The sequence below is a fragment of the Apus apus genome, chromosome 7 (genome assembly GCF_020740795.1).
Source record: "Apus apus isolate bApuApu2 chromosome 7, bApuApu2.pri.cur, whole genome shotgun sequence".
NCBI lineage: Eukaryota > Metazoa > Chordata > Aves > Apodiformes > Apodidae > Apus > Apus apus.
This window is the reverse complement of record NC_067288.1, coordinates 29,439,934-29,467,301: the sequence shown is the minus strand read 5'-3', so window position 1 is coordinate 29,467,301 and position 27,368 is coordinate 29,439,934. Positions and strand designations below refer to the sequence as shown.

The window sequence follows — 27,368 nt, the reverse complement described above, 5'->3', positions numbered from 1 at the left end:
TTCATTTTCCTCAAATGATGTTATTTCCTCATGGCATATGAAAAAGCAGACTTTATTTTATATAAAAGAGTACAAAACCAGTCAGCAATTATTTAGAATAAGTGTAAGGTGGGTATTATCATCAAATGGCAAAAAAAGCAAATTTTTTTTTTAAAAAAGGGGAAAGAACCAAATCCTTTATCAGGTAGGAAGATAAAACCATGAACCCCACCCTTTTATACTTCTCATGTCAAAACTACAAGAATATTCAATTAGGAATCTATCAGACCAATTTAACAAAGCAAGTTTCTCCTCAGTAAAACAGTTTTGACATGTAACATGTTACAGAAAATAAGAGCATATTTAGGGAAAGTGGCCTTTCTAAAACACAATTACATTACAACTGTCAGGTCTGTTGCTGAAGAGTACTAATTTTTGTTGTATCTTTCATTAGATCACATGTGATGATTGTCTCAAAGGGTTTTACATACTTACAGTGGTGTCACTATCCATGTTTCCTAAAAGCCATTAGCAGGGGTGTGATACCAGAAATGCATATGTGATTCCTTGGCCTTAAATCAAACTCTGAGAAGCATAAATATCCAGCTTTTTGAGAAGAACAAGACTAGACATTGTCTAGAAACTGTCAAAAAAATACTCCTGATTTAGTGTGAAGGCTACCAAGAAACTGCTCTCTAACTAGAATGCTTAACACAAGAGGGAATGCACACAGTTATAAAGCCATTCTTCCTGCTCATTCAGTGGCATCACATGCTGAGAAACCTGTACACAAGAGAGAAAACAGAGGTGAAACAGTTGTTTACTGGAGAACTGCAATGATGTCACCTAAAGTGCTATATCAGCAAAATGAACAGTTCCAGTACTTACATCACAAACATTAAATGATGAACATTCATCATCTATAACGACAGCTGGCATTCAAAACTCACTGCTGATTTTAATTGCATGACAGCAAAAAATCCTGCAGATTATACTGAATTAAGCTAAAAATAAAATAAATAAAACACCTAACAGGACCAGGCTAGGGATACCCAGTGTCAGAAGCAATGCTGGAGTAGGCCCCAACCCTGCCTGTGTCCTGGGACTGTGCCTGTTTCCAGTGGGTTTGAAGGCACCTACACTGGAAAGCTGTGAAGCAGAAAACAGTTCAGATGCCCTTTCTTTCAAAGAAAGAGACCAAGCTTTAAAATAATAAAACCTGGAGTTTCTTCATTAATGAAGAAAACTATCACTGGCATCTGTTGTGCATTTTCCATCTCATCCTATCCCTTAGAACCCTCATGTACAATTTTCACTGAAGTGCCCAGCTCTGGAACAGGGATCAGCAGATCAAATTGCCTTGTGGTTAAACATGATCCATAAGTCAGGTTTAACAAAAAATAGCCAGGTGTAAATCACACTGTGTGTAAGGAGTTGTCTTGCTTTGAACTAGAACAAAACCAATTCTCCTTTCAGGAATTTCACCTTTCAGTAATCCATATATCCAGCAATATATATATTTTTGTTTCTGACCAGTGTATGCTGGGTCTGCTTCTCACAGACATCAATGCCTGATTAAAATTGGCTAGGTTAAAATAACAAAAAGAAAACATTAAGAATATTTTTAAAATATTAGTAAATGTATCAACTGGACAACTGAAAGAGGCACATGTATGAAAGATTGAACAGTTATGGATTTTTATAACAATCTGCAAAGGGAAACATTGATACATCAAGTATATATTTAGCTTTGAAATTTCAAGAACTGTATCTGCTCATGACAATGATGAAACACCTACAAAAGGAAACTGTAAAGATGTCAAATGATTTTTTTCTTTTTGCTTAGATTTTATGTTGGCCAAACAATTAAAAAATCTTACCATCATGGATTTTGGTGCCACTTCCACAGCAAAAACCGTAAGTCCCCTATTACTTAGGCAGTTCTTACTCTGCTCATTGTTGACATGAATAATCACTTTGTTTTCAGACTGCAAGTGAAAAACCATAAAGGAACCCATTAGTGTTAATGGTTAAGTGGCTGCTCTTTATGTAACAGCTACACATTCCTCTTCCTCCAACTTTGCTATTTGACAGGATAGAAGTGCTTTAAGGATGCAGTTTCACATGTACCTTAGCATCATCAGAGCCCAGATACATTGTCAAAAGTCATTTCAAACTCATTGAAACAACTTAAGCATTTACCAATTGCAACTTGGGAACACCACTGGGTGAGAAAACCATTTGGAAAAGAATGTTACAGATTCTAACATTTTACATAGTTTCAAATGATGACTGGGCAAATTCACACTAGATTTTAAGTACAAAGAAAGTATTTCTCTCTCAAGTAGTCCTTGAACTGCAAGTCACTAGAGTCATGAGGACACTGATCTGGAGACGTGTCAGTGGATGCTTGTCCAGTTGTTGTTTGCAACATTCCCCTACGGCCGTTTCTGAAGACTTCAGTAATGGAGATTTTTTAGAGAAAATAAGGCATCGTTGTAGAAATGCAAACACAATCTAGCATTAAGCTGCTTTTGACTTTGATCTAGCTGCTCTGCCATCACTTTGGTGAAGTCCTCATTACTTCAGCAGCGGATAAAGGCAAACAAACAGAATTATCTGTGCTGTGCCCTCCTTCCTGTAACAGGAACAAGGTCAGAGAGAGTCACCTAGCAGAGAGTATATTAGAGTAAGTTTGAGCTTTGGTTGGTAGGAAATGCCTCATTAACTACTGCTTTTGGCACGCAAATGAGCAGACAATAGACTTGGTACTTTCTCTCTGAGAAATCTGAAGCTCTGTATGCAAGGCCTTTTAATCCAGCCAGCTCACACTCTGACTAAGGAGGATTAGAAAACAGACACCTTTCTCTACCCACTGATTAAATGCATATGCAAGACTAGAACAGAATTCCTCAAGAACCAGCATATTTCCTTAATTTAATTACAGAAATAACAAAGAAACAATTCCATTGAAACCACCAGTACAATAACTGAAGATACAATCAGACTCCTTGCACTGTGGGAAGCTTGGAAGACAACAGATGACTAAAACTGCCTTTTGTATTATTTCTTTCCAGACATTCACAATACAAAACCAAAAAAGTCTCCAGCCTACAAATTCTAATGAGATTTTTCAGGGAAGTGGAACTATTTGCTTCACTGCAGAACAGTGGTATTTATGGATGGTGTAAGAGGCAGTAGTCTGTGATTTTATTGAGACAGTGTCCAGTAGCCTCAGTGCAGACCTCATCCCCTTCTCTGACATATCCCTAAATATATAAATAACTGCAGAATATCTACCCTAAAGGGCAAAGTGCAGATCTAAAGCTGTAGTTCCAAGGAGCCTTGGTATTGAGTCCTAATATTAGTTCACCAGCCCACCCCCTTTTGCATGTTTATCCATTTAAATATATACTTCTTCCTGTGATCTTTGAAGATGTAAAGCATCTTAAGTTTAGCATCTTGCTGCCCTGTATTTACTCACAGTTTCTGATACAAATGAAACTGAGAATGAGCAGCACACTCATTACAATCTATGCAAAAAAGTTTAAAGTCTTTGCTTCTCATCAACCACTTTTGCTTGGATTTACAATTCTTAAGTTGGATTAGTAATTAAGTAAACCTGTAAGAGGTTAGCCATAAAAGAGTAACCAGTTAAAACACTCAAAAACACAATTAATACAAATCACTGCTTTCTTACTTTCCTATACACACTGAAAATATTAAATAGCGTAAATGCTCTAGTCTTTACTCTTTCTGTAACTGTATTTCCTGTTCTTAGTATTTTTTATTTGGTATTATGAACATTCGTTTCAAATAATTACCAAAATATAGAAAATTGGAAACAAAGACTCAGATTCTTAAGATGATACTTAAAACTGCTTGCCTCATTATAATAAGCTGCCCTTTCCAAGAACACTGATTTCAGACTATTTTGAAGACTGAGTCATGTCTAAAAGAGCTTTGCATCAGGCACTTCTTTTTAAATTAACTAAATACAGAAACTTGCTACCAGAAATATCAAAAAATTGAATTCTAATAAATGATGCAAGGAGGGAAGAAAAACAATAATACACATGAACACAAAGCACTTTACAGAAGTCTCATGCCATACCTTATTTTCAATAACAGCAGTGATTCTCCTGCCTGCCTTGTAGGTATAGATGATTATGTCTTCACAGCCACTCATTACTTTGGCCTCTCCTTTACTAACAACAGACTTGCAGACAGCCCTGTTGAGTTGCCAGCTGCCTGCCTCTAGATACATGGCTTTAATTCTGGGTTTGCATTTTTCTGCATAGATGTCAATGACAAAGGGACATGCCTGCAATGGAGAAAATTAATGTTAACATCACTTTCTCTGTAATTTTTCCCCCTCAGGTTTTCACCCACAGCTTCTAAACATTTTCACATTTGCTCTGAAATAGTGTTATCCAAACACAAGTATGACACTGAATATTAAGCATCCAGAACCCGAGAGCTCTGGCAACCTTTTAAACCAAATGAAAGCTGAGGAGAATTCATAAAAACCTTTTTCATGGCAGTCACAGCACACTCAATGTGCAGTTTGGTGCATTTGGCTCCAACACAGCAAACCCTTCCTTGGAGAGCAAAGTGTATAGGAAATAAGGTGAAGTACAAATGTATTTCAGTCTGTGAAATAAATCTGTCTCCTTCTCCTGTCACACTCTTGCTATTTGTGCCACTTCATATAGATTTAAAGCAGCTGCAATGTCACATTAAGCACTTTGCTTTTACAGTCTCTTGGCTAAGATTAGTACATGCAAGAACCCAGAGTTTGCATTTTTTAGACCAAGTAAAAGCACCTGTGTTTCTTTCAAATGGCTGCTGGAATCCACTAGGATTTCTCAGTCCTGTCTTTAATTTGTTAGAGGCTCAACGCTTCTGAAATACTAGTCTCTCAAATCATCTGAACTTAAGGAATTAAAGGGTTAAGTTAAAGGCACAAGTTAAGCAGAGACACGTTTTTAGATGAATGGCCAAAGCATTCAGAAAGGTATTGGAAAGCAAAGACTGCAGTCACAAACCACAGCTCGTGTAAGGCACAAAACACCGACCAGAAATGTCTAACTTGATAAAAACCTCCCCAAAATCTTCTTTCTTAGAGCACAGCTCCCTCTTACGTCTGAAAAGCATAAAAACAGTTTTGCAGTTGCCCTGCTAGGCATACTCAAGAGGAAAAGGAGAAAAGTGCTGCTCATTAAGAAATCACTCACCATGATCTCAAGATTTTCACTGGTAGACAACTGAAATTTCTCCACCATCATGAGCATTTTTGGTTCTGCATATATGCTTCACAAACATATATTCTTATATGGTGATTAAACTGACCTGATTTAGTTTAACAACAGTTAAACAACTAATATAATTGGACTATGATTTAAAAAAAAACAAAAACAAAAACAAGAACAAAACCAGCTTTCCTTGGGAATGAAAGTTAAATTATTAAATTATCTGTGCATTTAATGTTTCCTGTAGTTTTTAGTAATTTTTTTTCTATTCATTGAAGCTACCCTCTTTCTTCAGTGAGAACTATTCACATCAATACTAATAGTGCTCCTGAAAAAAAAAAGGTTTAAGAAATACACCAATCAGCACACACAAACATCAGACAAATAATCCCTGGTCCTGTAAACAGTGTGCCACCATTGCACGAAAATTTCATGTTGAACACCTTCAGACACTGTTGTGAAGGGCAACAGTAACAGAAATCATCATGTCTGAAAACTGTGAATTCTGAAACATGTGGAAAAAAGTTACACCTTCATCCTTATCTGCTTCTTTTGTGTCCTGCACCAGAGAAGTACCTTTTTTAAGCAGAGCAAGTCCTGCATTTGTAGGTTTGCTGACATGTCACAGTTTACCATCACTGTCTTCTTGTCACTTCCCACCAGAAAGGTGTGTGAATTCTTCTAATGCATATAACCAAAATCCCTTCCTCTACAACCCCACAAAAATGGGCTTTGTCTAAGGCAAAAGACCCATCTCCTCTCTCAACAATGTCAGTGTTACCCTCAGAAGCAGGATACCATAAGGCCTGAAAGTTGTAGTGTAAACTGTGTATTAACAGTTTGGACTGGACCACAGACCTACTAAATCCATGTATGACAGACAGAAACAGTACTGCAGTTAAACCTGTGCAGCAAGTAGTAGGTGAAGCAGATATTTTTGCTTTGTGGCTATCATACCTCTGTCATTTCTAATGCTTTATTGTAGCCCAGAGACAACAAAGTGACCCAAAGGTCACTAGGATCCCCTTCCCGGTCATTGGCTTCCATGAGATTCAAATCCATAAATCCTTGTCTTGTTAGTTCATTCTTCTTCATATCAAAATTCTCTGTTGAAGAAATGTAAGGTAGCACTTAGACATCTGTTCTGTCTGCAAACACCCTTCATCTTCCCAAAGCCAAACTCCCACTTCTGTTTACAAGGTGGAACCATCTTGCAGCCTCAGGCTCTCCAATATTTGGGACTGTCCTTGACCAGCTACGTGCTCTTTGCAGAGCTGCCCAGCAGATTTTAGATAATGACTAGAAACAGCTGGGCCCTCATATAACCCAAAAGAGGAGAAGATTTCAAAACAGAACGAGTTTATATTGATTTTGTAATTCATTTTTAATTTTATTTTTTTTTTAATTGCAAGCAGTATTTGTTGTGGTTGAGATTTGCAGAACAGGGTATATTAAGAAGTGGGAAATGAAAATCTGCTGGGGCCAGCACCCTCAGGGCTTGAGGTCCTTGATATAGAAATGATTTACTTAGTTCCTTAAAAGCAATAAAATGCCAGTAACCCTAACACCCCTCTCTGGATAGAATATCATAGATCGACCACTCTAATGTCAGCAAACACATAATTGAAATGTCCTTGTGTCAGAGATCTTTAAAAATGGTTTTCTCATCTTCATAACAATGCTAAATCTTTACTATGTATTATTAAAAAGGGATTACCAATTTAATAAATCTATCTAAGGGTACAGATGCTATAATAAATGGCTTGAACTTTGGTGTTAAGATTTATGATATTTTTCTGAACCCTTCAACTGATTAACGACCTGGTAAAATATTCACCACATTCTCTTTTTTCCTCTCTTACACACTTCATGCACACACCCCTCCCTCCTGCTCATGCTGAGACCAGAGCACAGAGGTGTGATACTGACAAAGTCAGCCAGTGTGGAAAAGCATGTACAGGCATGAGAAGGACAAGAAAATCATATATAGAAAAGTATATTTTGTATGAACTTTAAACCATTTAGGAGAAAGTCCAGTATCTTAAGAGTGTTTTGGAGAGAAATAATTAGTAGGACTTGACAGGCCTCAAGTATTTTGGCCCAAATGAAGCAATGTGTCATCACCTACTGAAGGACTGTATCCAACATGACATGGGCTGATATACAGTGATATGCTACACTGGCACTTCAGACCCCAGCTGCAGAAAAACTGCATTTCTTATAGAGACTTTTAATTTTCACACAATGGCTTCTGTATTTCCAGTTGGTTCCCTCACTTCAGCTGAACTGCCAATGCTTTTAAACCACTGCTTTCATGCACTGCATTACTAGAGCATCCCACAGGCACTGGGGGTTGTGTTCTCCCAGCCCTGTTTTGAGGTAAATCTGTGCATTCTCAAGGCCTTGGAAAGATTAAAGCAATGCCCCAGAATTCCTTTTTTCTTCAGAATTGACATTTGTGGCCTAACACTGCTCTGGTAAGCTGACAAGACGTGTAGTATTGTTGATGAGATGTATCAGCAGGCAGAAAACAAAGCAGAGCTGAAGAGTCATAACTGACAGGTTCCTCATCTCCCTCATGGAAGACTCCAAAGCTCACAGCTGCCATACAGGACAACATGGACAAACAAACACACCATACATGAACCTCCAAAAGGCAGGTTTTAAATGAAAAACTGCTTACATCTGAAGAAAATATAGAGTTGCAATAGGCATTTTCTAATTATAATTTTCAGAACAATCATCATAAGCTCTAGATGCCATTTGTAAAGCAAAATACAAACACTAATTAAGTGTCCTCTCAACACTTTGTTTGATATGAAAGCAGTATCAGCTTAATCTGCAGAAAGGAGATTGATTAAATGAATACCTGGTACAGCTTAATTCACCATATGATCCATGATTAGAAAACCTGTAGTTTTTGGCAGCTACAGTCTTTCCCCTAGACAACTTTGCAATTAGCAATGGGAGGAATTTTCTCAGCAGAAGCTCAGTTGCACACAAAGCAGAATGAAGCAAAACAAAGGACAGGAGACTGGAAAAGGAAAAAGAAAAAGAGAAGAGAACAATATCTAAATGCGTTCTTGGTATGAGCTATGAAGTGTTCAGTTCTTCTGTGCTATATATACATAGTAGGATGCTGTAAAAACCAGCTTGTGAATAGTCTGAGAGCCTTAATTTGTTGTACCAAGCACAGCAATGAACTTACCCTTACATACAGCCCATGCTTCCTCATCACATTTCTCACCACTAGTTCTCAGTTCAAAGAAGTTGTACTCCTCCAAACTCAAAAGGCCGTTTCCATCCAAATCAATTGTTTCAAATATATCCAATAAAGCTGCCCTAAAAGATGAAAAAGGCAGAAATATTTCCAAATACTTCTGTTTCCTTTACTGTCTCATAATACTGTTGATTATTCTGTCTGAATATTCTGAGAATATTGAGTACAAACAGCATTTTAGTAACATACAGCTTTTAAAAAGCTAGATGTTATTTGCAGCCCACACTTTTCCAACAGTTACCATGCCTGTCTGGCAATGTGACTTACTGGAACTCTTTGGTCAGAGCCAGTTCTCCATCTTCATCTCTATAAACCAGTTCTGCTTCTCCAGTAATTTGTGTTTTTACCTTCTTCAACCTACAGCCTGTTGTGAATGGGAGTAGCCAGTAAACTCCTGATCCAAGCTCCCCTTTCCATCCAAACACCTGCTCTTAAAGGAAGACAGACAAGTCTGTAAGTTACTTCAGAAATTATATTCCCTAAGTAATTAATTACTTGGAATCACTGGTAATGTTGGGTTCTTTCCTTAAGGAAAACACATCTTCAGGGAGATGTTGTGTGATGCCATTTTAAAGACACAAAAACTAGTGAATCTCTTAGTTATAGTAAGTCAGAAAAATGTATAGGACCAGAAATGAGGGGAGAACAGTCCTATCATTTTTCAGATTTGTAACACTCTTTAATTGCTGAACTTTAAAGCAAAAGCAGTCAGAAGAAGGCTGACAAAACCCACTGAGTTTTAAATTTCCTCCCTGATTCATCATCTTTGTTCAAACCAGCAAAAAAATCTTCCTATGTAAAGAGTCACAACTGACTTCAGGTTTAAGAAGCAAAATGAGTTCCCTGTGGCTTGGAAAGAGGAAACAAGTTAATGCTGCCATGTCTCCTCCCTTATTTCTGCCATAGGATAAGAAAATTCTGTGCACTATAAAGTTCAAAATCATATATATGGCAAGGAGAAGGAAATTTAAAGGAAATTTTAACAGATTTTACCTTTCAAATAATTTTTTTGTTGGTGCAGAATTCAGGTGAGTTTCCATAGAGTATCTGGACAGACAACCTCAGCAATACTTGCCAGCACACCACATGATAAAATGGTCCTCACAGGAATTGCCTTAAACTTCCATAAAAGTACCTTGAAATTCAGCCCAGCCAAAGGGCAAAACTCAGACAATATTACATCTTAACTTGCACAGGTTTTGCCAATTTTGAAAGGGAACGTGCACAGAAGAAGCATTTCTTCTTTCCTCTAGTGCAATGAGGCACAGTTTACATTCCTTCCAAACACCAGGGAGCTCACCCATGCAGCATTAACACATACACCAAGGATCTAACAATTCAGATAGGAGCACAACAGAAGCTTCTAACCTCTTTGTTTTGTTGCTCAGTAAAGCTCACAAGCTGTAGATTTTCTTGGCTTTCATTTTCCTTCAGAATATACAAAGCTGTATCCACTGACAACCAGTGGCAATACTTGCCTAAAAAGGAAAACATTATCAACACATGTGCTTAATAATGACACAAAACTGTTTTGCATTGAACCTCCAAGTAGATATTTCTGTAGTATTTATAGCACTGATCCCTGTTAATGTAAGATGGAAAAAAGGAATCCATTATATGCTATTGGGATTTCCTTCCTATTTAAGCTGATCAGATAAATTGTTCCAAGTCTTGTGATTGTCTTACAGATAATTACTACTATTAATAGTTCTAATATTGAAACCTTTGGTAGTTAAGGAAGCTATTTTCATTGTTTTCTACCATTAGAACAACATTATTATTCATTACTTTTCTTTATACTAAGGTTTCTAGATATTTGCAATTAAGGGTGTTAACAAAACTGTATCATATTCTTATCTGATGTTCTGTAAAATACTGCTAATCTCATCTTGTCTAGAAACCCAGATCATGTGCAAAACATAGGGTTCCAGAAGATGGAAATCTCAGAAGTGTAAGTTTCAATCCTTTTAAATAGCAATTTATGTATTTTGTTTGTCTTGGGTTGGACTGGAATGGAGGCCTGGTCTTACAGATGTTGAATCTCTCTGATTTCTTGTGGCTGCTCAGTTCCTAAGGGCAATCAATCCATGATCTATTAAGTGGTCTTCAACACAACCAGACCACAGCAAAACAACACAGTGGCTTAGTCTTCCTACAGTCAGGAGTCAAGAATACCAAAGAGTGACTACACACCACACAACTTTGTGAAAAATTTGAAGATTTTTGATTTCTCATAAACAGGCAATTGCTCTAAGATGAATCCTTCCCTTCCATACCAGTATTATGCCTTCCCCTTCACAACAAAGCACAGATATTCTATACACAGTACAATAACTTTCTGCAAAAGTAGATCTATTTTTTCCTTTACAAAAGACAAGCAATTCTGTGTCTCGGTGACACAGAATGGGTGGGCCCAGCTTATGAGGGTGCCACGTCAAAAAAGAAAAGTTATGAGCAGAACACTGAGACATCCTGCTGCTGAAATCTGTTCTTATCAGATCACTTTTCCTCACCATTAGAAGTCTGTTGATCAGCCCCCCCCCCCTTTTCAGGCCAGGCTGTAACTAGAAAAATACTTTCTGTCAACTATTTGCAAGACAAGTTTTTCTTACCAGCCTCAATCAGAGCCAATTACCAACCTGTAGCACAACAGCCTGTCTAGGTGACTCTAAAACATCTTTGGGATCTAATGGCTCTTGTTTTACATGATTAAAGAGGAAATAATCTACTTCAGGAAGAATAGCAACTGGCTAAAGCTCTTTGGTAAAACACTGGAGAGAACAAAGCCAAAAGCATTTGGGAAAAAGGAGTCCAAAGGCTGACTAATCTCTGGTGGCTCTAATGCTTGGCTTCACTTTTTTAAGACAACAATTAAAAGAGACACACAAAGACAGAAATCCCTCTGACAAGATTCATAATCAAAAACCATCAAGATACCATACTGTCATCAAAAGCCATGACCTATTTTAAGTATTTATAACAGTGTCTGAGGCAGAAAATACAATATTCACTAAGTTTGAATCATAGAAACATTAAGGTTGGAAGGGACTTCAAAGTTCCAAACCCCTGCCATAAGCAGGGAACCTCACCACTAGATCAGGTTGCACAAAACCTCATCCAACCTGGCCTTAAAAAACTCCAGGGATGGGGCATCAACAACCTCCCTGGGCAACCCATTCCAGTTCCTCACCACCCTCACAGTGAAGAATTTCTTCCTAATATCTCATCTAGATCTTCCCTCTCTCAGTTTAAAACCATTACCCCTTGTCCTATCACTATCTTCTCTGATGAAAAGCCCCTCCCCAGCTTTCCTGGAGCCCCTTCAGGCACTGGAAGGTGCTCTAAGGTCTCCCCGGACCCTTCTCTTCTCCAGGCTGAACACCCCAACTCTCTTAGCCTGTCTCCAGAGCAGAGCTGCTCCAGCCCTTTGATCACCTTGGTGGCCTTTCTCTGGACCCTCTCCAACAGGTCTATATCTTTCTTGTGCTGAGGGCCCCAGAACTGTACACAGTACTCCAGATGGGGTCACACCAGAGCAGAGGGGCAGAATCCCCTCCCTGGCCCTGCTGGCCACACTTCTTCTGATGCAGCCCAGGATGCAGCTGCTCTCTGGGCTCCAGCACACACTGGCAGCTCATGTCGAGCTTCTCATCTCCTCCCACCCCCAAGTCCTTCTCTTCAGGACTGCTCTCCAGCCATTCTCCCCCCAGCCTGTATTTGTGCCTGGGGTTGCACCAACCCAGGTGCAGGACTTGTCCTTGTTGAACTTCATGAGGTTGGCACTAGCCCACCTCTCCAGCCTGTCAAGGTCCCTCTGGATGGCCTCCCTTCCCTCTTGGGTGTCAACCACACCTCACAGCTTGGTATGATCAGCAAACTTGCTGAGGATACACTCAATCTCACTGTCCATGTCCACAAGTTTTGAGTTGTTGTTTCTCACAAAGTACATGAACACGTAACATTTGAATTTTGTATCAAGAAACTTCCCAAACCTATGGTAAAACATCCCCTAAGAGACTGACTGACTAAGGGCAGAAAGATAATGGGCTTGGTTGATTTTCAGTGCGAGCACAAAATGACTAACATGGTGTGACAGGTTAAGTTATAGTTTTAATAGGCCACTGCCAAAGCAGCAAAGTATTGCTGTATCATAATACTGCAAAGTGTTTCAAGTGCAAAAGGGAGAGATTTGTCAGTAGGAGAGAAAGTATTTTTTAATAGAGGAAAATTCTCCAAAGAAATACAAATGCACTTACCTTCTACCTGCCTGATGTGTAAAGGCTTGATGGTGATACACACTGTAGACCTTTGAGCTAAGTGCAGCTTGTACTTGTGACTAATGATTTCACCATCTTCTTCTAAGTAGAAGCATCCTTTGGACTGTGCACATTGCCATTCCTGGAAACCAAGCAAATACTAAATGCTGCCTTCATCTTTGATCAAGATAAAAACACCTTCTCTAAAATATTAATTAATCTGATGATTTAATAAATCCTGCATAAAATACACTACAAGATACAGCACTGATCAGCCACTCCTTCTTTAAAGATTAATTTTCACAGAGCCCTTTTTGCAGTCTGTTTTTGCAGGGCAGATAACAGCATTGCCTCGCTCATGAAAATGGTTGGGAAACACACAGATTCCCCCAATGCTCAAATAGCTGAAATTTGAACTGCTGTGAAGAATCAGACTGAACTAATGAAATTCTCTGAAGTGTGTGATTTACCACGGAAAGGCATAAACTTTGATGCATTTGTTCCATCAGGCCAATCAAGCAAAGAAAATAGCTGATCAACTTAACAACAAGGAGTTATTTGCTCAGACAACTCACAAACACAAGCACTGGTCAAATCCAGTCATTCTTGACTCTAACCACCATGTTCTATTTCCCCTTTCTCATTATGCCAGTGGTCCTCAAAGTATCATCTCACAGATAGTGCATGGAAAGTAGCTTTCTCCTGTTTGCCTTCCATTTTTCTACCTGTTATTTCAGATTAAACACTCCTCTTTTTTTTTTCTTTTGCACTTTTGCATTCAGATAGGTATTGTTACAACAGGGACATCAAACCACCCAAGCAAGCAGGGAAAATACCTCCAGGAACAATGTGCAGGTTGAGATGTGAGCAAACTTCTTTCAAGGCATCCATGCCTCCTATGTCAGCCTTAATAGTATTGTTGGCTGCATATTTCTGCACAGACTGAGCAGGTTTCTGCCTATGGTGGGCAGTGTGTCAGGTAAAGGTCTGGAAACATGTTCTTTTGGACACGTATTGGACTTCTGACTTTGAATCTGGCTCGTTATTTCCCAGGCAGCATCAGCTCCTAAATTGCTTTCCTCTGTCTTGTGGTCCCTCTCACAAGATGTGTGCTAATTAAAAAATGCTTTTGCACAGACCCTCAGACATAGCAACATGAATTTGGCAGAGCTAGTCTGTGAGTTTTAGGTGTGGTGAAATTCAAAAAAAAGGAATTCCTAAACTGCTGGTAGTAATTAATGCTGTGGTTTATTTTCTGTCTCTTTCAACCAGTGTCACTTAACCTCTTAATGATAACATTAAAAGGCATGCAACTTTGACTTACAAAAGCAGGGCTCCTAAGCATGTGTTTCTCTTACAATTTTCATGACAGTCAATGGAAAAAGGGGATCCTGCAGGTTAATGCAGCTGCCTTTTGTATCTCAGGTGTCTGCAAAACGAAGATCAGGTGCCTTCAGAAGGCATAAATGTAAAGAAAAATGGACAGTAATACTGTATGTTTCTGTGTTGTCCAATTAAAAATAAAAGCAGATTTAAATGCAGTGGCATCATTTCCTTGGGGGCCACAGCAGCACTCAGTTCTTGTTCAAATGTAAGAAAAATGTGGAGCTCTTGTCTCAAAATGCTTCGTTCAAAACTCATGTGACAGACGTGCGAGACAAACATGAGCCAGTCTGGGTTCCGGATGGTTGGACTTAGTGATCTTAGAGGTCTTTTCCAACTGTGACAATTCTGTGATCTGTGAACTCAAGTAAGTAAAGTTTGACCAAGCTTTAGGAATCGAATACTAAACTGTTATTCTTGCAGAGAGCATAAGGTGGTGCTATATTCTCTAAATTATCCACGTCAAATTACAAACAGGAATGTAAACTTGGGAAACTAAAAGCTGATTTTCCTGGTTTTAGTATGTTACTCCAATGCATAACAACAGTTGTCAAGTGATAGGTAACATAGTGGGAAATGTCTGTATTAAAATGCTAATCATAAAGAAATGCTAGGAGGACTACCCTGTTGCTGGTCACTGCCCAACTAATACATTCTACTGCTACTACAACTTAAGTTATTATTGATCAGTCCACACCCTCATGCATAACTCAAAATAAAAGCAACGTTTGGGAGAGGAATTGCTCCTGCGATTAAAGCAGAGAACTTGAGTTCCACACTGTGTCTTGTACAAAATCTGTTCCAGACACACAGAAAAAGTCCTGCTGGTTCAGCTGCATGAGGTGACTTGAGAGCCCTGAGGGGGAGCATGTCCCTGCTGCTTTCAGGAGAAAGGACTTACACTCGGGTATCTTTTGCTGCACTGTGTGCAGAGGCCTCCCAGTGACTTCAGTGGAGCAGACAGGAAAGGTGAGAATCCTTAGCAGGGATAATTTAGGTGCACAATGCAGAGAGATTTTAGAACACAAGAACCCCATTTTTCTAAATAATATATTTCAATCTTGACTAAAACCAACAAAAAAAGAATATTTTGCAGATATTTAAGATCTCCATTAGCCATCTCTTTTAAGAGTTGTGATTCAGCTGCAGCAGAAGCCCAACAGGTCAGCATGTTGTTCACACACACACCTGTAGCACTTCTGTAACAGCCTATTTTTGTTCTCCCCAGGTTTATTTGCATGGCTTTGAACAGGTCACAAAACCCCTCTGACCAAGAAGAAACACCTGGCAGAAGGTGCCATGAATGCATTCTGTGTTTTCTAAGGGTCTTTACATTTAGACATTCACCATGTTCTGACTTCCATGGTTTTCTTCTGTCTCAAATGTAAAGTTGGCATTGGTCCAACTTCACTATGGCAATATTTTTCTTCCTGGCTCAAAAAGACAAGTGAACTGCAGGAAAAAAAATAAACAAATGTATTTCTGAATATGAGATAAAAGAGCAAAATTTGGGTTCTAGATTGATCCAACCCACAAATGAATCACTGTGTATTTATTAATTTTGACAAGAGTTTGTATTCTGCCCTTAATAATTAGGATTAAAAAAAAAAAATCTACTGAAACCTTTTCAGGTTTTTTGATTGATTTTGGTTTTTTTATGATGTTAAACAACAATAATTGATACCTGCAGCTTTTTTTTTCAGCCAGTTCTTTTTGACTTGTACAAAGAAAGAGAAATCCAATCCTGGGAAACTGTGTGATGGTTTTATATACTACACATCATGTTTGAACAAGGTGAAATAGCAGGTTAAATTGCATGGAGGTCCCAATACCTAAACAGACTGCAAAAAAATCCTTTGAGATTATGTCTTTAAAATTTTAATATAAAAGAAATGTCACTGTATAGCAACGTGGAAGATATAAAGGACTTGAGAGTTCAATAACAAATGCAGAGTTGTTATTTGAAACAAAAATGTAACTCATGAGAACAATCAGTTCAGTTTTCTAGCAGCAGTTACACTGTGTGGTCATAATCATTTTTTCCCTCTATACAAGGGTCTCAAGGTGCACATTTTTAATCTATCCTAGCAGTTTCCAGTTAATGTTTTATAGTTCCACAGCTATTATTTTCTGTTGAAAGAAAACTAGTAAAGGTTCAGTCAAGAAAGGGAAAACAAAGGGAAAAGATCAATATTAACACTCTACAAATATTGACTTAGCAAAGTGACTTTGTTGTCTTTCTCCCACAGGAATTTATATCGAAGGAGTGATTTATTCAAAAGAAAACACTGATAGAACATATTAGTCTAAGTAAAAAATCAGTATTTTCAGGCTACAGCATATGTTTACAGTTTAATGCCTAACAAACTGAATATGCTCACAGATCAGTTATTTATTTCCAATTACCTTTCACATAAAGGTTTATGATACACAATCTTTCAGACTACTTAAGCATTTAAAGTTCTCACCAACCTAATAAATTATTAAATTTTACATGTCTCAAAAAGTCATTAAACATTTTATCCAGCAGTGGTTTCATTTCTACAAAACACACTTTGTTCTATTAAACCTTCACACCTGAAAAATTATTTTCAATAACTAGATGTCAGCAAAACCAACAGTATATAAAAATGTTAATAAACATAAGTATGAAGAAGAACTCGCAGTAGTTCACAGCTGCCCTTGACAAACTATTAATAAAACATAAGCTAAAAATCAGAGAAAAATTGTTTCTTATTTAATATGCAATAACAGAGGTGTCTAGAGGAAAACAGCATCATTTCAAGAGGACTGAATCATACCTTCATTGTGTCTGGCTCAATTAGCTTTTTGCTTCTGTTGCTGCTGGCACCCATGCTGAGAGTGGTGGAAATGGATGCTTTGCAACTCTGAGCAGATGAGGGTCTTGAGGGAGTTCTGCTCTCACCTGTAAATACAGATATTTAATTACAATTGCATGATTTCAAGCTACTCCTGGTGCTATTTATCCCAAATCCTTACATTTACAGGCACACTGAGAAAAACTGGATGACAAGAGCTTTGAGCAGACAAGCTGATTTCCCTTATAATTATAGAACATGTAAAAATTAATTAGCCAAACAACTTTTCTTCCCTGGCTGTGCATCCCAGGTGAATGGGCACACAAATGGCAGAACCTTAGAATCCAAATCTGCCTCAAGGACAAAAAATGGTTACTACATGATTCCATTTACCATGGGATCAAGGTAAATCTTGGAGGACAGGTTTAACCTGCTTCTAATTCCAAGTTATTTATTTCCAGGACAATACAGTTTCCCTGCTGGATGGCACACCACCAGTGCACAGCTGCCCTATGCAACCACTTCCAAGCCCTTATTTCTGGTTCCTCCTGTTGGGACAACTCTGCTGGTACAACTGTTGATTTAGCTAGATAAATTTAGTCTTCATCCCCGTTTTGTCATCTTTGCATCAATACTGCCTGGAATTGAAGCAAATTCCACTCCACAGTGCATGCTACCTGCAAATATTTCATACATGACACCTATGCAGTGTGTCAGCCTGTGGTCTTTTTCCAGCTTGGGAAAGGTTTTAAGAACTTTTGTAACTTCAGGAAGAACATTGAACTCCTGTATTGATTGTGCTCGAAAAGTGGCCTCAATAATTGAAAGAGATTGCTTATTGATAAATGTTTAAGGTTTCACCCCTGATCTGGGAGGAAAATAAATACCTTGCCTATGTTGCAACACGTGAGCATTCCTCTTCTCCCTTCCTTTTGGACTGTGTCATGTGAGAGTCAAGAAAATTCACCCTTATGGATTTGGCAGCTTCACCTCATAGATGCAGCCAAAGCCATTTGAACATGGGGGTCAGATATCCTTTTGAGATATTTACGTGCTTGCCACAGTAGAAATTAATGTTACTCAGTAACATCCTCACTAATCTGAGACCAATTAAACAAGTACTCAACTGTTCATTGGCCCAGAGCATGATCTCCAACAGAATGAGAACTCCCCATATGAAATATAAATACCTTTTGCTGGTGCTACTTCGTGATCAGTTTTCCTCAAGATTCTTGGTGATGGCTTTGACACTGGCAGTGTGATCCCTTCAGAGGAGGTTTCAGCCTGACTTCCAAACTGCTGCTGCCTCCATCGACCATCAACTTCCAGTCTCTCCTGTGCAGCCTTGCAGCACTGCTCACTGGTTGTCATGTATAAGGTGCAAAACTTTAGATGAAGAAAGAATGTTTCACTTACAAGATTACTTTTCTAGCAGTTTTAAGGATTAAAATGTCACATTAGTAAGGACAGGGCAGGTCAACAGATGTAATGCATTTTTTTCTTAAAGCACAATATTAAATTTTCATAAATCAGAGCAACCACTCAAGTGGCACAGTAAAATGGAGCCATGATTCAGCAAGGAGGTCCAAATATTGAAGAAAAATTAGATGTGACTTTCAACCCAAGAGGTGATTTATATTTCTTTCTAGATATATTTAAGATTGATGTCTTAAATAAACTGTCCCCCACATTGGGCAGTTTTAAGTCTCAGCCTATCAGGGTGCTGAGCCACCTCATATAACCTACCTAAAAAGGCTGGACCAGATGATCCTTGAGGTCCCTTCCACTTTTATTTTAATGTAGAGTTTTTAATGGGAGGTTGTTTTTCTTCTACGAAACTACATTTATGTACAAATCTTTTGGACTGCTTATTCAGTTCAAAACTTAGAGATGATTTCAAACAAACTGACAGGGTGTCATATCTTGAAAATTAGATATTCAACATATGCAACAATGTCCCCCACACAAGAAATTATAAAATGTCACAGCAGCTCTCCCTGACTAGCCAAGTTTGCTGTCAGTTGTCATCTTTATCCTGCTATCCCTTTAACTCTTCTCTTCACACATGCTGTTAGGTTTGGTGCTTAGCATTAGGCTCTGCCTAAAATATTAAGTTACAGCAAGTCAGATAAAGTGAGAGAAATATATATAACCAGCCTGCATTTGATAATGCAAATCGTGTCAATAACATCAAGCCAATAACACAAGAACAAATAATATCACTCTTTTGCCATACCTTGTTGTAGTCAAGTTTGCCACCACAGTTAAAATCAGCTTGTTTAGTAATGGCTCTCACTTCATCCTGAGTCATTTTTTCACCTCTCTGCAATAAAAGAAACAGTTTGGGTTCCTAATCAAGAATGTTCTTCACCTACAGCACACATTTAATAAAAAATACAAAGATTCTTTTAATATCCTTTCAGGGAATTTTGTCTTGCAAGAGATTTAAATGGATTTTTATTTGAATCATCAAAATAGAGGTCAGCATTGTAAAAAAAAAAAAACATACATCCAATGCTAGTAAACACTGAACAGATTGATTGCATCAGCTTCTGCAATTTTGTGGTGTCATCAGGAAACTTCCTGGGAATGACACGTTGATTTCAGAAAATCTTCCATAAACTGGGGAATCCCAGCTCCTGAAAACTAACACAAACTTCATTGCTGGTGAAGGTGCTGTGGATGTGTGGTTCCCAGAGCCACAGTGGATGGCAACAAATCAATCCTCATCCTCCCCTCTTTGAGCAGCACCAGTTGCAACTGCAGGCACAGCTGGGACGTCCTTCAGCCTATACAAAGCCATGCCCTGACTTTATGTAGCAGCACAGTTTGCAGCTCCTTCTTCATGGCATAACTACAGTAGCACTCAACATCCACTACTTCTGTCCTTCATTATATAAACAGTATTTCCTTACTGTTGCAACTGTATCTTTTGCTCATGCAGAATGAGGACTGAAGGTTCTGCCACAAATAATTTTGTTTTATTCAGTCAGCTACCACAAATATAGTATGTAAACTGTTTGCTCCTTTTGTCCCAGTTTGCTGTCCTCTACATTTCCTTAAAACTGTTTTATTCTCACTTTTGAGCACTCTACTGGAATTCTACCATTAGTCCCTTTTTAACTGTTACTGCTCTCTAGTGTTTGTGCAGTGCAAGATGACTGGCTTTTAAGATGAAGGTTTGGGCCTTTGTTTTTTGCTACACAGAGCAAAAAACCCCTTAGAACAGAGAAATAAAGTAACTGTAATAATCTGTGATGTACATCTATGTAGTTTCAAGTGAGAGCATCAGCTCTACACCAACCTATTTTGTTTCAGGGGGCTTGCTTTTTTGTTTGTTTTGGAGATCCTCAAAGAACCTGGATTTTCATCTTTTGAACACTCATCATTCTAACATTTTCTTAATAACATTTTCTTTAAAGTTCCATCTCCTAATATCATCAAAATCTCAGCTGTTATGCTCTTTCAGAAAAATTCTTTTCTGCCCTATCAGGTTATACGACACCCAAAAATACAGAGGCAGTTTGGCAACTAAATAAGAAGTTCCAGATATCTGTTAATGTAGTTATTTTAAGCCATATTAATGACATGTATAGGCAAGCCTTATGATACCTGCATGCTATTGTTTATTTTAAGATCCAAATGAGGTAACTGTAAGATCCAGTGAAGCCACTGGTGTTACAGAACATCATATAAAACACTCATTGTGGTATTTTATGTATAACTTGGATAAATGTGGTTTTTAAAACTTTGTATTTGAACACACATAGACAACTTGTGAGGGGAGAACAGCAAAGTTCTGTCATTAATTCACTTGGTAGAAGTTCATAACCCCAAAGGGCTGCAGAGGGGCTCTGCAGAGAAGAGAGGGATTTGCACTGACTGAACCAAGGCAGAGCCACATGCTTCCCTTTCTGTGACTCCACTGCAGCATAGACAGTTTCAACAAAACACTCTATGAAAGTATTAAAAGTTTTAAAATTAAAAGTAGACATAAAATTGCAAAAAAAATTACATGAATCAGTCATTGATTCTTTCAATCAGGAATGTGTGATTACAAATTCGGAATAGTTTCAAAAATCATTAATGGTTACAGGTGGATAATTTAGATTCTAATCTACTTACCGTTGTAAGAATTTTATAAAGTTCGTCATGTAAAATATATCCAGTGTTATCTGTGTCTATTTTTCCAAATGCTTCCAGCAGTTCAGTTTTCGTAGCTGGTTTTTCTTCTTTTAAAATACTACAAAAATCATCAAAATTCAGCGTAGCTGTTTGTGAAGTCCAGTATTTATCCACTGTCTTCTGAGATGGATTTCTTCCAGCCTGCTGAAGTACTGAACAATAAAACACAATATTAACTATATACTCTACCTGCCAGGAAAGGAGTTTTCTCCAATCATCCTTTAATCCCTTTCTGTGTTCAGACTGTTTTCTGTTAAAGTCCCATCAATCCAAGAGAAAAGCAGGTCTGAAGGACAGTTTTGCTTATAGTCTGTGTCTCCAATGTCACATACTCCTCTGCTACAGACTGACCATGACCTTCCCTGGCCTTGAATTCCACGGCTTGCACCAGAAGGGTTCAAGTAGTCTGAGGGGCAGATGAGCTCACTGACATATTCCTTTGAAAGGAATCATCAAGCAAGCAGTGCCTGGCACCCCGGATCATCCCTCAGGAATTACAGCCCAGCACAGAGATGACATGAGCCACACTGCTGAGAATCACACCCACTTTCTTCTACGGAAAAGGAAGAAACCAGAGAGCAGGCTGTGGCTTTTTACATCACAATATCACAATAATTATGTTACTTAAAGGCTCTGATCTGCTGCTTCCACTTACTCATGGGCACTGTTCTACTAAACTCAATGGAATGTCTTCCTTAAAGAAAGCTGATCGGTTCAGGCCATTAATTAAGCAAAATATCCATTAATTCCAAGACAGTCTCCTCAAGTGACAAGTATAAAATTCAGCCCAGTGTGTATAACCCCTGCCTTAATACCAAGAACCTGTTTATTTGTAAGCTTGCACATTATTAGATCCTGTTTCTCCAGAGATCGACATAAGACTTTCCACTGAGCTTGCCAAGAACTAAGATCCAGTGAGGAGGTTAACTTAACAGTTTCACGTCCCATCTATACATTTGAACTTATCCATTCAAATTATGTCACATGAATTTAAAATGTAAAGGAAAAATGATACCAAAAGACAGACATGGTTAAGGCCAACAGCCAATACGACACATGCAACCAGTCCCACCTACACCAGGCATTCTTCTAAGTTAATTTATTGCTGAATCTAGTTAGCCTCTTGAAAGTCTTTACTAAAAACCTCCTTTCATCAGTTTCCAGTGTAAAGAAGGTATCACGTTGAATTGCAATCAAATCCAAATGCACAGTCTATCTGAAACTGAAGGGATGTTTTTGTAACTTCCCATAAAATAAGGTGTTTTAGGGAAACAGAAGATCTTTCATCTTTACCCAGCCTGGCACTTTGATTTTTAGCCAGCTGATCAGTGACCAAATCTCCACCAGCTGAGAACAGTTCAGCAGCATCTGGGAAATGAGGTGGTGGCATCCTCACAATTCTCAGTAGGCAACTGTATCACCATAAAAACAAACAAACAAAACCAGAGGCCTTTGTTGCTAATCTCTGATTGAAAGCCAAGGACTAAATAAAGATTTCTGCCCTGTCACCTCTACGAGCAGAGCCGGGAAAGGACAGCAAAGCTCACATCTTTGCAACACTTGGGCACGTAGCAATTGTTTAAGGATTTCAATGTCAAGGTCAGCCAAGGAAGGGCAGTTACTCTGTGTTTGTTTACACGGAGAGCCAAGTTCCCTGGAATGTCAATATAGCCCAGTATTCACTTACATTTAACAAGAGTATCCTTCAAATATACAACAATTCTGTATTTTCATATATCCAGGGAGCTCAGCCCTTGCCATACCCTACGTGCCTCCCCAGTTAGTATTTTGGAAAGTTCAATTAGACTGCACCTTTTCTTTATAGACTGATTCTGCTAAATGCTTTAAGTAATACTACACCACAGGGAATGAAGCTACTCTCCATGAGTAAGTAAAACACCTACAACTGGCTTTTCACAGGGCCAATCTATAATATTTTACAATTTAGAATATTATTCAAACAACATGTAGCAAGAGGTGCTTAAACACTGGCACCACTCATTTCATAAATGTCAGAATTTACTTAAGATTAAATACAAGTCTATAATAACCCTCACTGCCTACACATTTTAAAAGAAGTTCTTAAATATCTCACTAGAAGCCCTTTCTGTGCTGACCTTGAAACCACAATGTGAAAGAGAGATGACATTTGCTCACACCACTCCCATCTTAAAGACCAGATTATCCAAAACTATCATTAGGATGTTACAAAAGGCATTTTTATTACAGTTGAGAAAGCCTGGACAGCTCTAAGTCACACGATGAAAGAATGTGCCTGCTAAGGGGTAGAATTTAATGTCCTGGAATAGGGACAGAAGCTACAAACAACCAGTGCATCAGAAAAGGACACAACTTTTATAGTGGTGGATTCCACATGGAGTTCTCCTGTACTTTAGGCATGCTTCTATACAGCAGTTAGTAAGAAATTTACTCCCTCACATATGCAGAAAAAAGAGTATGGTCACCAGAATTATGATATAACTAAATTACCTGACAGCTTAGCATAGTTTTGCCTTTACCTGTTTCTTGTTTTTTTTTTATTACAAACAACTGCAATGCCGTAACACACATACATTTAACTGGCATCATAATCTATGAAGAGGGCTTGAGAAAGCAACCAGCTCTACCACCAGTCCCAAGAGCACTGTGAGCTCTACCCCAAACCCCACAGAATAAAAATCATTATTTTTTTAACTATATATTTTGGTTCTCTTCAGCCAGCTGAAGGTTTATGCTCCCAGGCTTTCTTCGTCGACCACGAGCTGGAAACATGTTGCCCAATAAAGCAAGCTAAGATTTTTTCACATCACAAAACTCCAGGCAGAAAATAGGACTGAAAGACACTTCCATAGGTTCCCTAACACAATCCCATGCTATTAGATACAACCATAAGTAAACTTTTTCAGTAGAAGACCAAAATGTTCTAAGAAACAAATAAACAAAAGAAACAAACCCCAAATATGGTAAGACATAGTACACAATCCTACAACTCCAAAAAAGAGCAAAGCTGATACTGCATTTGCTTGAAAAATTTTATCTGGGAGAGTGAGCCTTGTTTCACAACTGAAACAGGTTATTACTCAGTCTTACTTTACTCCTTCTTTATCTCACTCAGTCACATAGATTATAAAGAAACCAATTTCCAATACGCAGCCCTAACTACCATTTTCCAGGTAAACTTTTATAACTCCATGCAAGGAACTTGGAAGTTCCCTCTGCTTCCAAAACAAATGTTAAGCTCCACAGCTGTCAGTATCTACTAACACCTTTATTGAGTACAGCTGAAGCTTTCAGATACTTAGTGCTGTTGTTCTGCTGACAGCAATGCCACTTATACACAAAATATGGATGAATAACTGAAAACTTCTTATTTTAGTCTATGGAGACACTGTAATTCAGTAGAAGTTTAAATAAAATAAAACTCTTTATGAAACACCACTTTCCAACACTCAGCAAAGGTTAAAGATGTGATGGAAACAAAAAAAAATAAATTAAGAATTTCTATAAACTTTCAAAAATCCCTGTGTGACATTTTGTAACAGGTAACTGGTGAAAACGTTTTCAAAGATACAGCCACCAACACTTGAAATCTGAATTCTACCCAAAACTGCTGTAAATTCCTTAAGATACTGAGTTTATGCACTGGGAGTTTCTCCCTACGGAACTACCCGCTCCAACCATCGCGCACAATAGTCACAGGGGGGGAAAAATATCTAATCATTACCTAAACTGAGTTGTTCTTTTGATTTAATATTTTCCAAACTGCTTTTCAGAACACTGAGATAGGCTGCTCGGCAGTTCATGTAAAAAGTGGCTTCTTCAGCACGCTGGGACCTCTTTGCTTGGGCACCTCCTGGGCGTGTGTCTTTCTGAGCGGACAGGGCTGTGTTCTCCTCAGCACTGGCCATTCTGTGAAGGACACAAGAACAGTCAGATGTTTTTTTTTACTGTCTTGCCTGTTTAGTAACTTGTCCTCTGAAACACAAAGTATCCTAACATCTAGGTCATGTGTTTTCCATTCTCTAAGTCTGGGATGGAAATACTTGTCAATGCTTGTAGGTAAGCACCGCAAGATCCATGAACAAAAACAGCTTGAGCTTTACTTATTGTTCACAATTTACTCTTTATTGGCAGTAAAAAGTTTCATTTTATTGTATTTTATTTTAATTTCAGACATTTCCTGTCACAATGATTATAAAGTCATGTTATTTGAAAGCACAAAACCACCTTTTCACATTATCTGTGATACAAACCATTGCTATCCACGTTTAGAAATAAAACCACTAGGACTTAGCCATTTCCACTAGAATTCCTACTTTTGCCAAGTTAGTTGCATTCTCTTAATGACAGAAACAAGGAGAAAATTTGTACATAACTTTACTACTACTGTCTATAAGCCTAGCATGACTTGCACAATGCTAAGCTTATGAATAAATCATACCTACCTTTTTTTTCCTCCCAGCACCACTCTCATTGTTGCTACCAGTCACCAGCAGAAGCAAAGGTGAAGTGTTTTTAGCCAAAAAAAAGCCAATTTAAACATGGCCACAGGTGTGAGAGGCAAGGAATTATTTAAAAGACTTTTCCAACAAAAAAACAGTAACAAATTAAATATTGTTAAGAATGGATGCAGCACTTATCTCCCTACAGATAAGTCTGTGGCTGCATCATCACAACTATGTCATGTCAGATTCTCTGTCATATTTCTTGCTGTTAACAGCAAAGTTCCCTTTTGTCCTTCAGTGAAAACTACATGTGTCTTATCAGCCTTAGCTAGAACAGAGTGTTGCTAGTCAAAAGAAAGTTCACTGAAGGTAAAAAAAAAAATCAGTAAAAAGGAAAATTGGCTTCATCCTGGCTCAAACCAGGACACACGTTTATCTTTAACTCCACACTTGTCAGGATTTCCCCCCTCACTCAAAAGTTGAATTTCATGTTTCCAAGACTGATTTAGCTGGAAAACTGGGTAGTTTTGAACAGCTTCAGCAGAGACATGGTATAATGTCATAAACACCATACAACAGTCAGAGTTTAAAAAATTTTATAATAATTATTAAATTGATTACATGCTTTTTTTGTGATGCCAACCCGTATTAGAGTAGCCTTTTGTTTTCTGTTTTTACACTTATCACAAAACAAAATATATGGCTAATAGTAAAATTTGTCAAAATCATAACCCTTAATCCTTTAAGTCTGCGAAGTTAAGCATACAACTCTACTTTTAAAGTTACCTAAATATAACTAATAGAAATAAATACATCTGAAGTTAAGAAAGTGCATAAAAGTTGGCACAATTTAGGCCTTTTAAGTAAAAGAATGCTACTCATAACATTGTAAATTAATAGGAAAAAACCAAAATCCATTTTTTCTGAATTATTAAAATGATTCAAAGCAGTAACTAACATTTGCTCACCAACTGCCAGTGAATTTTAACAGCAGTTTTCTGCTTTTACCACGGCTGATTGGGGTTTTCAGAAGGCCACCACAGAGGGGCACTAAATCGTGTTGGTCTAACAGCCCCTGATATGCTTTTACCCAACGCCGGCTTCAGAAAAAACACATCCCAGTGCAATAAATTTGAGTCCCTCAAGCCCAGCAACAAGACAGCGACATCACAGGGTCCCCTGCAGGGCTCGGGGCTCTCCCCGCCGCGCACCGCGTCCCCGCCGCAACGCAACACGCAGCAACACGCGGGAGCGCGCTCAAGCCGAGGAGGAAAAGAAGAGTGAACGTCAAGTTTTCCCGCAGCTGGTTTATCAGACGTGGGCTCTCGCCCGCCGCTCCTCACCCGGGTGTTTCTCAGGCAGAAACCCCGCCAGCAGCAGCTCGCTCTGCCCGCGCAAGCTGCGCCGCGGGCGGAGCAGGCAGGGGGCAGCGCCAGCCCCGCGCGGCGGCGGGAGGAGCAGCCGCAGCCCGCCCGCTGCCAGCCGCGGTCGCTACGACTCTGACCACCGCAAGCCGAGCCCCGCCAGGTCACGGTACTGACCTCCCTGGGCTCGGCTCCGCGCCCAGCAGGGCCGGGAGCCTCCCGCCGCCGCTCCTCCGGCGCTCAGGCCGCGCTCACCCGAAACGCGGAAACCCTTTCACCACGGGAACCTCATCACCCCCCAGGCTGCGGGCGCGGGGCTCTGCTCGGCCGGAACCCGCCTCTCCCCCGCAGCACACGCCACGGCAGCCCCCGGCCCGGCCCGGCCCGGCCCGCCTCGCAGCCTGC

The 27,368-nt window shown here is 39.0% G+C and overlaps 1 protein-coding gene across 3 annotated transcripts; it reads right to left on the bottom strand.

The window, feature by feature from the left end:
* On the bottom strand, positions 1–27,275 carry EFCAB7 (EF-hand calcium binding domain 7). Of its 3 annotated transcripts, none has more exons than XM_051624501.1 (14): positions 27,141–27,275; positions 24,879–25,063; positions 21,095–21,306; positions 19,206–19,292; positions 18,160–18,355; positions 16,952–17,076; positions 12,768–12,909; positions 9,880–9,989; positions 8,779–8,936; positions 8,440–8,573; positions 6,189–6,337; positions 4,094–4,303; positions 1,860–1,967; positions 1–762 (listed from the first exon to the last, which is right to left on the bottom strand). In XM_051624501.1, exons 2-14 carry the CDS (start codon positions 25,060–25,062, stop codon positions 688–690), a joined length of 1,890 nt encoding a protein of 629 aa, XP_051480461.1. In that variant the 5' UTR covers position 25,063; positions 27,141–27,275; the 3' UTR covers positions 1–687. The 3 variants fall into 3 exon arrangements, with proteins under 3 accessions (XP_051480461.1, XP_051480462.1, XP_051480460.1); XM_051624502.1 differs by lacking the exon at positions 27,141–27,275 and adding an exon at positions 26,943–26,960; XM_051624500.1 differs by lacking the exon at positions 27,141–27,275 and adding an exon at positions 25,600–26,829.
* Between the last annotated feature and the right edge of the window lie 93 nt (positions 27,276–27,368).